The following is a 15,863-nucleotide window of genomic DNA, read 5'->3' on the forward strand; positions in this document are numbered from 1 at the left end:
AGATGTGTTATATATGTGTACCAATTCCCCACAATGAATGTCATCAATGTGTACTGCAAACATCTACTGATAAATATCAAAAATTAACAAAAAGCAAGAAGTAAATGAAAATACGACAGTTTGGAAAAGCTACATCTAAACAGATTACTAGTTAACACTAGGATTTTATCAATCATTTTTGGGATTTCCAAAATCATCACAATTAAAATTCTGGGCCTTTGCTGTGATTTCACTGTCCCCCAAAACTCTTTTGCTGGAAAGCTGCTCCCAGTCTGACAGTGTTGAGGTGGGATCTTTAAGAAGTGACAGTGCAGGGCCAGGGATGTAGCTCAGTGGGGCTGCACCTGCCTGGCAAGCACAAGGTCCTGAGTTCGATTTCCGGTACCCCCCCCAAAGTGACAATGCTGTGCTTCACAGGAAGAGAGTGGGTTCCTGATGAGAGGGTGAGGTCGCCCACCTGCCCACCCTTTTTTTTTCTCTTCTGTGCACACTCTTCCCCTGTGATGCCTTCCACACACAACACAACAAAAAGGCCCTCACCAGATACAGAGATACAGGGCCTTTGCTACTGGACTTCCCACCCACCTACAGAAATACCTTTTTCTTTTGCTTTATTTTGTTTTTGCCATCCTGAGAATTGAACCCAGGGCCTTTGCACTGAGCTATACCACCAGCCCTGCTTTTTAAAAACAGGGTCTCATGGGCCGGGGATTTAGCTCAGTGGTTCCACCACCTGCCTTGCAAGCGGAAGGACCCAAGTTCAATCCCTGGTACCAAAAAAAACAAACAGAGTCTCACTACATTTCTAAATTGCCCAGGCTGGGGTTGAACTTGTGATCCTCCTGTCTCAGCAGATTACAGGTATGCACCACCAGGTCCAGCCAGAAGCAGATTTCTATTATTTATAAATTACCTAGTCTGTAGTATTCTAGGATAGCAGCACAAAATGAACTAAGACAATCCCTTCCCTCTAAAAAAGTAGCTACTCAACAATGGAAACTAAACTCAACATGGTAAGAGTGACACTAAGAAAAGAAAAAGAAAAATCTCTAATACACAATCTTACTTCAAAATAATAATAACAGAAATAATGCAATTAAGGTAGCAAAGAAATTTCTTTAAAGGAAAACAAAGTATTTCAGCAAAAAGTCTGACCACATAATTCCAAATCAAAAGCATGTATCTTTATTCAATCAAAAACACCCACCTCAAAAATTATTGTCTTAAAATTATTTATGAAATCTACAACTATGAAAAAGCTACAATATAAAAAGCGAGTGGAGGGGCCAGGGATTTAGCTCAGTGGTTCCAGTGCCTGCCTCACAAGCGCAAGCCCTGAGTTCAATCCCCAATACCAAAAAAAAAAAAGTGAATTTTAAAAAGTGAATGGAAACATATTTTACTTGTAACATCATGCCTGAACCTGTACATATTCTTCAACAATTTCACCCTATTTTGCTCTTAAGAGTTCAATAGCTAATGCCAACTTCAAACTCTTCCCTGAACCATACAATTTTCTACTACAATCCAGCTCCTAATTTTTTTTCATCACTCGGCATTGACCCCCACCCCCACTCACAGGGCTACATCTCCCCAGCCATTTTTTCCTAAATGTTATTTTGAGACAGTCTCACCAAATTGCCCAGGCTGGCCTTAAATTTGAGATCCTCCTGCTTCAGCCTCCTTAGCAGCTAGAATTACAGGGATATGCCACTATACCCTGCCAGTTTCCAAATTTTACCTTGGCTTTACCCTTACTTGGCCCCATTTAGCCCCTAATCAGTTGAGGACCTGTTATAAACAGAGCTCCAGAACACCCAGGAAAGAACACTCAGAAAGCAAGAGACAGGCACAGAGAAGTGAGAGAAAAACAAGAGAAAGAGGAGGGGAAGAGAGATGGGGGGGAGAAAGTGGAAGAGAAGATCAGGGCAGAGGAGGGCAAGAGGAGGGAGGAAACCTACAGGGGAAAGGCAAGGAATAAGGAAGAAAGGGAGAGAAGCAATGAAAAAAAAAGCCCTTTTGAGAATCTGTCATCTTATCTATGATTACAGAATGGTTTACATAACTAAAACTGCTCTTCAGGAATCTCATAAATTTATAAAAGCTGGATCCACAAGGAGTAATATAAAGAATATGGCAAAAATACAGTACTCGAAATTTACCATCATATTCATTTTATGTATGTATTAAAATCTGCAACTCAATTCTGCTGCATAAAAGCTGGATACTTAATCTAATAAGCTTGATACTTAATCAAGCTTATACTTAACCTTCTATCAACTGAGCAGTCTTAGTAACCTTGATTAAAAGGCAGGCAGGCAGATGAACCAACTATTATTTAAAATGTACATTTAGCCATCTGAACCACTGGACAGAAATGCCTTATTGGCATTTAATAATTAAATCTAGAACAAACTAGGATCTTCAAGTTAAAAACATTTGGTGCTTAATACTGTTATGAATTTAATAGACAGATCCAGTCTAAATTCTCATCTAAGTTAGAAATCTGCAGTGATTCAAAGACAATGCATGAAAGAAACACTATTCATGCTGTTAATTTACCTTGTTTGGGTTTTAGAATTCCTTTTTTTTGCTGGGTGTGGTGGCGCATGCCTGTAATCCCAGCACTCGGGAGGCTGAGGCAGGAGGATCACTGTGAGCTTGAGGCCAGCCTGGGCTATATAGTGAGTTCAGGGCCAGCCTGAACTACAAAGGGAGACACTGCCTCAAAAAAAACCCAAAAAAAGGAATTCTTTTCTTTTTCTTCAGTACCAGGGATCGAACTCAGGACCTTGTGCTTGCGAGGCAGGCACAGTGTCACTGAGCTAAATCCCCAGACCTGTTTGGGTTTTAAAACAAACTGTTAAAAAAAAAAAAAAAAAACTGGCTAGTTATCATAGGCCTAACTACAAAACCTGACCTTTAAAACTTGTAGAAGAAAACACAAATAAAAAATTCATGACTCTGAGTAAAAGTTCTCACAAAATCACAATCCATAAAAGAAAAACCGATAAACTGGATTTAATGAAAATTAAGAGCTCCTGCTATTTTAAAGACACCACGAAGAATATGAACTGAACCACAAAATTGAAAATATTTGCAACTCACATCATTGATAAAGAATTCAAAACATAAAAGAACTCATTGATAAGGGGACAAAAACTTAAGAAAAAGATGAGGAACTCTCTGGGAAGCTGGAGCAAAAGGATGGCAAATGAGCCCAGCCTGGGCAACTTAGTAAGATCCTGTCTCAAAAATAAAAGAATAAAAAGGAGTAGGGGTGCACACCAGTGCCAAAACCCTGGGTCAATGCCCAGCTACCAAAAAAAAACAAGCAAGGGGATGGTGCTGTATGAAAAACTACCACATACCTACTAAGGCAGCTGAAGCTAGAAACAAAACTGACCACCTGTTGACAAGGATGAAACTAAAAAATCTCACATCTGCTGGCAGAGACACAAATTTTCAGAGCCAGTTTGGGAAATAATTTGGCAGTTTCTGTAAAAGTTCAACATTTGCTTATACTACAAGCTCAAAATCCTAGCGGGCATTTACTCAAATGCAATAAAACCTGTATTTGCACAGAGACCCGTATGTGAAAGTTTATGGCACTCAAAACTAAGGACAATCCAAATGTCCTTCAAGTGGCAAAGAGATGGATTCTGGGACATCATACAAACGCCCAGTATTCAGAAATAAAAAGGAATAAAATACATAAACACACAACAACATGGCTACACCTCCAGCACATCAGGCCAGAACACCAGACCCAAAAAGATACACAGCACATGCTTGCATTTATATGACACTTACAAATGCAAAACTTCAGGGACTTTGAAAAACCAATCAAGGAGTTACCAGGGGCTCGGCAAAGGTCTAATCAGAAGGGGACATGAAGGATGTTACAGGGATGATGAGACCATTCTATGTCTTGACTGTGGTGGTGGTTACATGACTGTATGCATTTGTCAAAATTGTCAAACACATACACATAAAAAGGTAAATTTTACTTTACATAAATTATATCTTACTAAAAAGAAAAGAAAACAGTACTTGGTGATTCAAAGACAACTTTAAAACCAGGTATGGTGGTGCACACCTGTAATCCCAGAACTCTGAAAGGCTGAGGCAGGAAGATCACAAATTCAACCCCAGCCTGGGCAACTTAGCAACTTAGTGAGACCCTGTCTCAAAAGGTATGGTAGCACACGCCTGTAATACCAGCACTTGGGAGGTTAAGGCAGGAGGACTGCCATGAGTTCAAGGCCAGCCCAGGGACATAGTGAAATCCTGTTTCAAAAAAACAAAAGAAAAACAAAAACAGAAAGAAAGAAAAATGGCTGGGGATGTAGCTAAGTGTGAAGGCCCTGGGTTCAATCCCTAGCACCACAAAAAAAAGAGGCAACTGTATAAAAGAGATTATACTGATTTAAATTATTAAGATATTTACCTTGTTCTTTATTTTTAAAAAACTGTACTTTCTCACAAAAAATTATTTACTCACATAACACATATTTATTTGATGAACACTATCAGCCAGGAATCTTATTATTAAATTATTATCTGATTACTAAAATGCTGACTCAGTTGGAGGCAAGCTATCCTTTCTGTGTCTATAGCCAATATAAAGACATATTCTTTACTGATATAAGAACATAACAAGATTCTGATATTTAACTAGCTAGTATGGCCTAACAAGGTATACCATATTTAGAACAAAGAATAATGTTTACATTTATCCTTTACAAAAAGCTTTATAAATACTATTATAGAAGCTAGTCCAATAGAACACCATGCAAAATCCAATTTAACTAGGTGTCTTTTAAAACATGTAAACAGCTGGCTATGGAAGCAAAACTGAATATTTATTTTGTGAAATACTTTATTGGCAAGCTAAACACAAGGTGATGTGTTCACACAACATACATTTTATAATAGATAAGAACCTATTTACTAACCAGCTTCACATTAACTGTTCAATGTATTTTTTTTTGGTTTTTTAGGGTTTTTTTGTTTTGATACCGGGGATCAAACTTGGGACCTTGCGCTCGCGAGGCAGGCATGAGAACCACTGAGCTACATCACCTACCTTGTTCAATGTATTTTGTAGCAATTGAGTCTTTATTGTTTGCCCCATCAAAACAGATTTTAGGTTGCAATTTTAAAAAACTAAAATACCAGTCAACTCAAATAAACCTGAGAAGTCCACTGTCTGAGTTTCCAGTTTCCAGTACTGCTAAAATAAGCAACAGACTGTGTTACAATAGACTTACAGAGGTTTTCAAATTGTTATATAAAATATTTCCTAGAAAATGTAACTTAGAACTGTTATAATTACCTAACCTGTAACATTTATAATGATAATTTCTCAAAACCATACAGAAGGTAGCTCCATATTAAATTCACAAGTCTTTAATAAATGAAATGCAAACAATTTTTTAAAATGTGTATTTGTGCTACCCTACTGGAAAAATTTATGAGAAAATTTACCCTCATTTTCCCAGGAAATTGAATCTTTGGTCACATGCCATTTCAGTCACTGTATTATTCCTCCTATTTTTTAATACAAAGTACAGCAAAACCAAAAAAAAAAAAAAAGTAAAGCTAGTGTTCCAGGTAAGAGAACAGCCAGATGCCCAGATCTGCCTGCTAAGGCATTAGCCAATACTCACCTGTAGGTGGATTGGAAGAAACAGGGGGAGCTGGAGAAGTGAAGCCATCAGCAAGGGTCTGGGCACCCCCAGCAGCACCGTCTGGGGCAGTGGAGGAGGGGACGGTAGCAGGAACAAGAGGGGAAGGGGCAGATGCAGAAGTAGCAGGAAGGGGAGGAGTGCCGGCAGAGCCAGCAGGGGCTGAGGGGAAAGAGGGGCAAGAGGCAGCATTAACGGGCAGTCAAGTGAGGCAGAGGCAGAAAAGGCATCAGAGTGAGTTCATGTTAGACATTCAGTGCTCAATGCTAAACAAAAGAGAAAGAGCTGAAAACAGCATGATGCTTATGGTAAAGGGCGATTAGTATGCACACAGTAATTCCAGATGCTCAAGCCAACGTACAGATTTTTTAAGTCATTTAAAAAACAAGACTTTCCTTTTTACCTAACAGCCACCAATCTGAAAAAAAGTGTTCCCTGCATATTGTTATTTTAGCATAACATTCAGCAAATAGTATACAAAATTAAGCATAATACATTTTCAAAACAGTATTCCATTTGAATTATACAAATCAGGAAACAGGATATATATTCCAGATAATCTCCTATCAGGTAAAAAAGAACTTTAAAAAACCCACAAATCTTTTTGCATGATTTGTTAAAAGGTATTATCAGGCCAGGGATTTAGCTCAGAGGTTCTGCCACCTGCCTCACAAGTACAAGGTCCTGAGTTCAATCCCCAGTACAAAAAAAAGGTAGTATCTACTTGTTACTATGGTGAGTAAATATGTAATATTCTATCCTGATGTCTTGAGTCGCGGTTTTAAAATTAAATTTTAACACTGTTTCCTCAGATCAAATAAGCACATTTTGGGGCTGGGGATTTACAATGGTGCTGCCACCTGCCTCGAAAGCGCAAGGTCCCGAGTTCAATCCCTGGTACCAAAAAAAAAAAAAAAAAAAAAGCACATTTTTCTGTTCAAGAGAAAAAATTCCATCATTCCACCAATATTAACTGTCAAAACGTTTTTTTCTAGGGGATTTAGCTCAGTGGTTCTGGTGCCTGCCTCGCAAGAGCAAGGTCCTGAGTTCAATCCCCAGTACCAAAAAAAAAAAAAACCAAAACTTTTTTTTCTATATGCTGGCCTTGGTTACCAAGATGATTCTCATACCAGGACCCCTTTGTGTCCAAAGACACTCACTGTCACAACACCAGCTGGAGTTAAACACCTAACTCATACCAGAATACCTGAGACCTTAGAGCACCAACTCAGCCACAGCATCGGAGAACAACGCCAAATAACAGAAACACACAAAAAGCAAGAACAAATTACAGTACTTGGTTAAAATAACAAATATATAAAAACTTTCCAATATTCACAAGGTCCTAATGATGTAAAAAATCCTGATTAAGAAGAAAGTACACTATAATTAAATCTCAAAGAAAGCACCATTCATGTTTACCTGGAAAAACATTGGGAGGTGACGGAGTAGGAACAGCAATAGGAACCCCCACACTCCCACTTCCACTGTTCTCCCGACTGCTGCTCCGACTACTTGGGTGGCTTCCTCCACTACTCCCACTGCTGCTAAAGAAATAAGAGCCACCAAAATATGAGTATTTATATACAGGAAGATCTCATCAGCATTTCCCAAAATGTTCTAAAATAATATAGTTATAAAAAAGATAATTCAAAAAGCCTTCCACTTCAAATATCAATGCTGTAATAAAATTAGGGGAAAGGCTGAGTTTATTAAGCTTGTTTTAACATCTTTAACATTTGTAATATCTTGTTATACTATCTCATACTAGTGTTTTGTTATGTATAGTTTTTCATCTGTAAAGTTCCACCAAAAAACAACTTGAAATTTGCCACAACTGGCCCATTTTTTTTTTCCCAGATCAAATGAACTATTATCTTTGTATAGATGTTTGCACTTTGAGATGTCTGCTCGTTTCCAACATCCTGACTGCTCAAAGTTGCATCAGAAATGAGGAGAGAGAGAGATGGAATCATATGAGGTTTGGGAGAGCACAGTGAGGAAAAGAACTGAGACTAAGCACTTGGCAGATGGGAAGTTTCACTGAAGTGATCTGAACCGATTATGGTACTGTGACCATCACATTTTGCACTGAGTTAGAGAAAATACCTGTAAGTTCGATTTCTTTGATTCACAGAAGCTGTCCTCACAGGGCTCTGCTGCGAGGGAGCCATATTACGGGTTGGGCTAGGTACGTAATCATTTGGTACCACTGGAGGACGCACTGGCTCCAGTGTGCGATAGGGGGAGTGCCGCCTACAAAAAGAAGAGCGTATGTATTGTGTGGTTAAGCAGTCTCCGCACAATCAATTCAAAGAGCTGCCAGTAGTGAAATACGATTTGTAATCATAAATAGAAAATGTGTTTTGACCCAGCTACCAATTTCAGTCTTTCCTGAGCTATCACTTCTCCGCCGCTAGAGTTCTAGTGAGTATGTGCTGTTATTTTTCAACCTCAACTTCATTTCCCTGTGCTAATGCAATTTTGTTCTTTTATTCTCAGAGAGCACAAAGGTTCTCCACCATTTAAGCCAATGTTTCCTAGACACTATCCATTTCTTAAAACTGTCTTAGTCCTGTACTGTATCATGTCAGTCTCCCAACTGCACTGCAGGAATGCACGAATTATCTCCCTCTTCACTCTCTCCCGAACCAAGATGTTCAAAGACAGGGACAACAAATCAAGATTTGGGGTCCACAAACCCACACTTACGCTCAATACCAGCCATAACAAGTCATTTCTGAACTTTTTATATAATGAATACACAGAAAGTGAAGTATATCATACACAAAAATACACAATTTTATCTCATCTTCCATTATCATAACCTTACTTTCTCTCTCAACTTTTACCTTGATCTCTTTCCTCTTTCCCTCCTCAGAGTTCAACATTTATAAAGAGGAGAGAAAAAACAATTTTAAAAACCACATAAGCAAGGCCAGATGGTGCACACCTGTATTGTTAATATGTAGGGGGTTGAGGTGACATCATCACTGAGTCCAAGAATTCTAGACCAGACTGGGCAACACAGTAAAACCTATATCAAGAAAATTAAAACACTTAAATCCTTTTACCTCATTACTTTGAACTGTAAAATATAAATCAGACTGATTTTATTAACCTGTATTTCCCTTTTTCCCAATTTTTCCTTTTAAAGAGATTAAGAAGAGTAAAAAAGGAAATACAATATTGTAACAGAAAATAAGGTGCATGTTGGAATATTAGTGATTATTAAATTAGTATTCATCTCTATTTTAAAGTTTCCAGATTCTTTGTGACAATATAAATATGACACTAATATTTTGAAGATAAGATTCTGGTCTTTAAAAGAATAAACATTTGCATCTCAAGACATGAAAACTAAAGTTGTTTTCTCCTGAAGTAATGTTGGCTCAGCTGACATAATTCACTTCTAAAAGGTTCCCAGAATCAATGACTCTGTTAAATCTAAGACCCTCAAAGTCTCCTCACATAGATACTTTGGTAATTAAAAGTAAGTAAGGGGTACCAGATGGGATACTGGATCAAAGAAAAAAAAGTGTCAGGACTCTGGATTTAAAATATTAAAACTGTGTCTTTAAAATTATAATACAGGTGGGCTGGGGATTTAGCTCAGTGGTATTGTCACCTGCCTCACAACCGCAAGGTCCCAAGTTCGATGACCGGTACCAAAAAATAAATAAATAAAATTTTAAAATAAAATTATAATACAGGGCCAAAGATTTGGCTGTTGTGCCTGCCTCACAAGCACAAGGTCCTGAGTTTGATCCCTGGGTACTGGAAAAAAATAAAAATAAAAATAATATTATAATATAAATATAAAAACAAATTAGAATTTCCAAACTTTTTAAATGTTTAGAGAATGTTCCCCAGACAATAAAAATGCTTTATTTTATCTAAGAAGAAAAAATCTTTCTTAATTGAGAACAGAGTGAAGAAATGATATGAACAAGGTTAAAAAAAAGAACACGGGAGAGAGGAACAAAATACAGCAACTAAGCAAAGTCTATGGAAAGCACAGACCAACTGGCCAAGTGTTCCTCAAGAACCCTGGTCTCCAAAGGTCCTGCAGAACCACCACTGATGCCAAGGAAAACAAATACTAGGATATGAGCAAATCTTCAAAATTTGTGAGCAACTGATGTGAGAAACTAAAAGTGAAAATAAGGACTAAACTGTCTAACAGATACTGGGAAATGGGAAGAAAATGTTCAAATGAGAAGGGGAACAAGGGAGGGGCAGGGGAAACAGAAAGAAGGGATAAGAAAAAAGAGAAAACGCAAAAATGGAAACAAAGCTTTTTGTACATAGGGAGGGAAGGGGGCTTGGTACATAGGGAGGGAAGGGGAGAACAGGATAAAATAAAATTTATTTTAAAAAACTTTTGTATATAAGGAGGGGAAGAGGAGTTGAAGGGGGGATGGAAAAAAAAGGAGCAAGATACATAATGTACAGGTACAAATTCCCTATGATGAATGTTATCATTATATATATCTAAAATGTACCAATAAATGTTTTATTTCAAAAAAAAATAACAACTCTATGTTAAAAGCCTAAAAAAATGTGAGCAAGGGCCGGGGATTTAGCTCAGTGGTTCCACCGCCTGCCTCGCAAGCACAAGGACCCGAGTTCGATCCCTGGCACCAAAAAAAAAAAAAAAAAAAGTGAGCAAAAGAAAATTTTATTTTATTACAGAATAAGCAGGTATCTTGATAACTATTTGCTATTGTTTTATTGGGAGATTTTGCTTTTTGTTTTTGGTGGTCCTGGGGATTGAACCCAGGGCCTTCAGTAAGTAGCCCAGGCTGGGCTCAAAGTTGGTAATCCTCCTGCTTTATTCAGTCTCCCAGAGTACTAGAGGATTACAGGTGTGCACCACCATACTAAGAATCTTGATTTAAAGCCTAACAAAATCCATTAGGCACTATACACATGGTAGAAATGCAAACATTCCACAGGAAAACAGTTTCTCTTGATCACTCTTATTTCTGCACCACTATATCCTATAGCGTCATTCTAGCTTAAGATCAAATCTATTTGATCCACCAGAATCCTTTCTGTCTATTCTAAGCAGAAATTTTCTGACAACCTCAAATAAAGCCATCCTACTCCTAGCTGATAGTCATTTTATTCTTTATCTCTCACTGTCCTAACTATAATTCCTTTTCCAACATTATCCTCCTTTATATCTCAACTTCTCTTTGTCTTATCCCCATTTACAGTGCTTGATTGGGTTTTGTTTTGGGGTTTTTTTTGGGTTTTTTTTGGTGAGGGGGCTAAAAATAGGATTGTCAATTTAAAACTTTTAGTATATATCATAAAGCCAATGGTTGTCAAACATTTTGCCTTATAAAATCTTTTAAAATCCAATTTTTGGTAGAGTAACCCCAAAAAGTTGATAGAGGACAAATATCACCCCCTTTTACAGATGAAAAAACTGAATTGTTGCAAGGCTGACCATGCAGAATAGGGCAAATAGCAGAGATAAACCAGATTTTAGTCATCTGGCTTCTGGGCTGGATTATGCCCACCTGACCACAAATCTTTACTGTGATAAACCAAGCTATTCAAGAAAAAAAGTCAACCTTTTCTGTTAACTAGTACACACTTCTGCTAAAAGTCAAATCCAGGGCCCAATTCTGTAGCATCAAATCAAAGCTTAATAGTATAACATGCTATACTCAATTTATAAAATCTATACAACCTTTACTGAGGATAGTCTAAGTTCAACTATAATACAAAAGTACTACAAAATTTTTCTAGAAAAAACGAGGAATTAAAATTAGACTACAGTTTATAATAAGCCATGAACTTGTGCTAGGATTTTATCAATTTAAAATTCATTAGAAAAATAATTTCTAAACATCTTTTTAAAGTATAAACATTTCCTTCCCAGGAAAAGAAAAGGTTACATACACATACAAAAAATAATCCCAGAAAGAACATGTTCTTTCTTCAAATATTAAAAATAATTTAAATATATGTTGTGTTTCCTTTTTAACACAACACTACATGAAATGGTTTTGTATTATTACTTTGTTATATACTCACCCAAGTGTCCCTTTCCCTGACACAGGGGGGCTAGGTGGTTTCTGAGTTGGAGGTGTTGTACGTGGCAGCCCACCCATCTTCATATTTTGGGTACTCACCTAAAAAATTTTGAGGAAAGCTCAACTTATATGCAGTGAAATGAAGTGGCACTTTGGGGGAACAATGCTAAGCTATTTAACAAAGGAGGGAAGGCTTAAATATAGGGAAAAAATTAGAGGCCATGCATTTCATATGCGATTTCTACTCTACTATTATTCTACAGTTGTACTCAAAGGACTCTTCCTAACATGATATTTTCAAATGATTATCAACTTGTATGCAAAGAATTTATTCGTCATTAAGTCATCACACCAACAGATCACTGGTTAGATGATTTGATATTATATTCAACTGAAACTAAATAGGATAACTATAAAATTTTTAGTTTTAATAAAAAGTAACTCAATCAGAAACAATAAAGCCTTTAAGCAATTCATTATTTTTAGATAGCAAGTATACCATAAACCACATTTCCCAACTAAAAATAGGCAGCTATGAATATGACCCATTGTAACTACAGGATTTAAAGATAAACTGTATGACATATAGAGAAAACTAATTTAAGTTGTAGATTGCCCTTACAATTCAGACTTCTCTAACGCTCTCTTATGAAAAAATCACCTATACCTGAAAACTGCTAGAAGTTTGAGGCATATTCCTAAACACCTGAATCAGAAAGTTAGGGCTGAAGTATCCCATTCAACTGTGAGCACTATAATGGCCACTGGCAATGCCCTAGTTCCAATGGGAAATGGCACAACTCAGGACCATGAGGGATGAGATAGACGCGACATGGTCCCTAGTCAAGACACTAGGACTCCACTCACTATTCTATTCCCAAATGAAACTGCGAGGGTAAGAAAGATGGGTAATCTGGGAATAATAAATGTCACCATAGGAATATGTCAGCTCTGAGAGAGAAAGCCCTAGAAATCTGAATATCTTATATGGAACTAAGAGAAGTCACTCACAAATACAGTTCAAATGTAATCTCAGGTTGTTTAAGACTACCAGTGGGTTCATATCAGACCCTATTTTAAGCTTCTAATATTTTGGATTGCCATCTTCAAAACACACTTCAAAAAAGGATCTCAACTTTCAAATAACCGTATGTATACAGTATTCAAATAATACTTGTAAAATGAAACTGCAAGATATTATACCACTGAAGTCAGAATATATTTATAATTGTGATTTCAAAATATTGATTTTTTAAAAATAACTGTACACAGAGTATTAAGGCTATCAAAATTAGCTTTGGCCTTGGGCAGGATTTTTTTAAAGTTCTAAAATACTACTTACTATCTGAACAGGCAAGAAGTAACATTTCAAGAAACAAATTCTTCAAATGAATAGCCCAGTGAACAAGTTGTGTGTGATGTTAAAACAACCTTTAATGACAATTGATACCTTTGAGTTTTGGTGTTTTATTTTTGGTGCCAGGGATCGAACTCGGAACATTGCGCTTGCGAGGCAGACGCTGGGACCACTGAGCTAAATCCCTGGCCCTGACAAATGATACCTTTGAAATGTCAGTATTTTTAAAGTGAAACATTTATCTGTAATCCTTTTGTTGCTTTTAAACAGTATCAAACACCAATTATCAAATAATGAAAATTAGCTTATCCTTGCTCTCTCCCTCATTAATAAGCAGAGGGTATGCTAATTATACCTTAAAATGAAAATGGCAGAAGTTTTTTTTAAAAAATTCAATCCATATCCGGGGAAAATTTTAGGATTAATGAGACAAATAACCAATATGGCTTTGAAAACTGTATATCTTAATTTAATAATACCAGATTTTAAAAGTAGTAACCAAAGTCCTTTAAGCTCAACCTTAAACAACATATATCCACAGCTACTTTAAATGATGAGGGAGAAGTGAATCAAACACTAAACTACAAATCAAACTGCTAGAGACAGGAAGGAAAAGAAACAAGATAAGAGTGTGCCAGGAATTTAGCTCAGTGGTACTGCGTCTGCCTTGCAAGTGCAAGGTCCTGAGTTCGATCCCTGGTACCAAAAAAAAAGAATAAAGAGTAAAAGATAATTTTATTCTACACATGGGATAACTAAAATATCTGAAAATAACTTTCCAACTTTGGTTTATGTTGCAATATGTAAAGTGTTTTTATTTAAATTGCAGTATCTTCTAAAATGTCTTAGAACCCACTTCAAACAATCTATGAATTAAAATCTATAAACAAAAAACTCAATACATTTTATGATCTATAGAATCCTCAAATGATTGTACTTTGTTTGGTTAATGGACTGGATGAGTGATCCAAATCACTTAAGAAACTAAACAGTTCCTGTGTAATGTCCAATGTAATTTTATATTTCACTGATACTATAGTACCTTTCTATTTAGCTAAAAGGAGTTTTTCAACATTTTCCCAAGGAAGTTTCCTTTGTGAAAAATTTACGCTAAGTAAAACAATAAATACACCATGCAAAATATAAATACTGGCTGAAGAACAGGAATAAATGCCAAATAAAATTTAATTTCTTTTTAAACGGTAGAATCTGTATTATAATTAAACTATAGTTCAAACCTATTTACTGGACAGCCATCATGGTCCTAAACAGTATTTTATGGAAAATGTTTAAAAGAAAACATTTCCTGACAAACAGTAAACCACAAGACTAAACTGTGTGTACACAGAAGGGAACTTGACATGTGTCTGTTATGTATACACATACAATAAACTCAAGACAAAGAAAAACAAACCAAGACTGGACTACTTCACAACAGTAACTCCTCTTGAAAATTTTTAAAAATATCAACCTAAGGCCAGGCATCGTGCTGAGAGCCTATACTCTCAGCTACTCGGGAGGCCAGGTGGTATGGATGGATCACTGGAGCCCAAGAGTTCAAAGCCAGCATGGGTGTCACAGTGCAAGGGTGGGTCGGGGATGGAAGGATGCCCGGGTAGAACTATCCCCTGCCACATAAATGTCAGTGTCTGAGCCTGAATCGTGAGCAGGAGTGCTCACTGCACTATCCAAAGCTGATCAGAATGGAGCTTTCATGGCTGACTTCAACAATCCTTTGCTTAGGTGCTATTACTTTTTCCATAAATCATTACGAGCTAAGTAAAGCAAGTATCAGACACAAGAGGAACAGTAGGAAAAGTCCCTTATTCTCCCTACTGGAGAGATACCTCCAAAACAGAAGAACTGTTTCATTTAAGTCATGAAAGTTAACACATGGCCACAGCTCACACTTTCCCATGGGCTTGGGGTGAAGGAATACAGATAATAATGGAGGCAGCCCTTTTATGGCCAAAGGGTGGTCTGGTCTCCTAGGCTCTGGAGATCAACATTACTCAGCAAGTCAATTGTTATGGCCTAATATTTTTTCTACATTGCTCCCAGCTTTCATGCTCCATTCTTTTGGTGTATTCAATACCTCCTTAAATCTCAATATATTATACAGTCATGCACTGTAAAAAAAGTATTTAATCAACAACAGACTGCTATCTAACAATGGTTCCTTAAGTATCATCTAGTGTCACTGTCGCTGTTATAGTCTGTGTAAATAAAAATCTCCAGGATGCTTGCACAAAAAACAAAATCGTCTACTGGTACATTTTTCAGAACATGTCCCAATCACTAAGTGACATGTGACCATGTAATATAACATTCCTACAAATGGCAGTGCTTTCTAGGATCGTCTGAACTTGAAGCTGGTCAGCCAAGTATCTCTATTTCACACATCTCATCATCACTGCTTTAAAATCTCCCACTGAAAGATGACCTGCTGCAACAGAACAGTGACAGATATAATTCTAAAATGGTATATGTGAGCAAGAAGCAAGAAGGCAGACTGTTGGAGACAGGGGAGGTCAGAAAATGCAGGAGGTAAGGGAGCAGGAAAATAGTCTCGAAAATGAACAAGATATGTTATATGCACGCACCAAGTCTCCCTAAGTGAACATCACTGTTCTGTACTTTGAACATACACTAATAAAAAGATAAATGTTATATAGTCCTCAATTACCAACCACCTACGAAACTACTAAGTACCAAACTGAAGGCCTTTGGGAAAAAAATGAGAGTGTAGGGGATACAATGGTTTGG

General features: G+C 37.0%; 1 protein-coding gene across 47 annotated transcripts in view; it reads right to left on the reverse strand.

Annotated features, from left to right (window-relative positions):
• Positions 1-15,863, reverse strand: part of Abi2 (abl interactor 2) — a 163,824-nt gene that overhangs the window by 107,518 nt on the left and 40,443 nt on the right. For 9 of the 47 annotated variants that reach the window (XM_087205838.1, XM_021263582.2, XM_013074483.3 and 6 more), the window contains 4 exons: positions 11,742-11,839; positions 7,800-7,946; positions 7,113-7,237; positions 5,673-5,852 (listed from right to left, as the gene is read on the reverse strand). In XM_087205838.1, coding sequence (XP_087061964.1) covers positions 5,673-5,852; positions 7,113-7,237; positions 7,800-7,946; positions 11,742-11,839 — 550 coding nt within the window. The remainder of the gene's footprint in view (positions 1-5,672; positions 5,853-7,112; positions 7,238-7,799; positions 7,947-11,741; positions 11,840-15,863) is intronic. The other 38 variants (XM_087205847.1, XM_087205862.1, XM_087205846.1 and 35 more) reach the window with 7 other exon arrangements.

This window comes from Heterocephalus glaber, unplaced genomic scaffold (genome assembly GCF_053883595.1).
Source record: "Heterocephalus glaber isolate CG9 unplaced genomic scaffold, H.glaber_assembly_v1.0 deba00000621, whole genome shotgun sequence".
In the NCBI taxonomy this organism is placed as follows: domain Eukaryota; kingdom Metazoa; phylum Chordata; class Mammalia; order Rodentia; family Bathyergidae; genus Heterocephalus; species Heterocephalus glaber.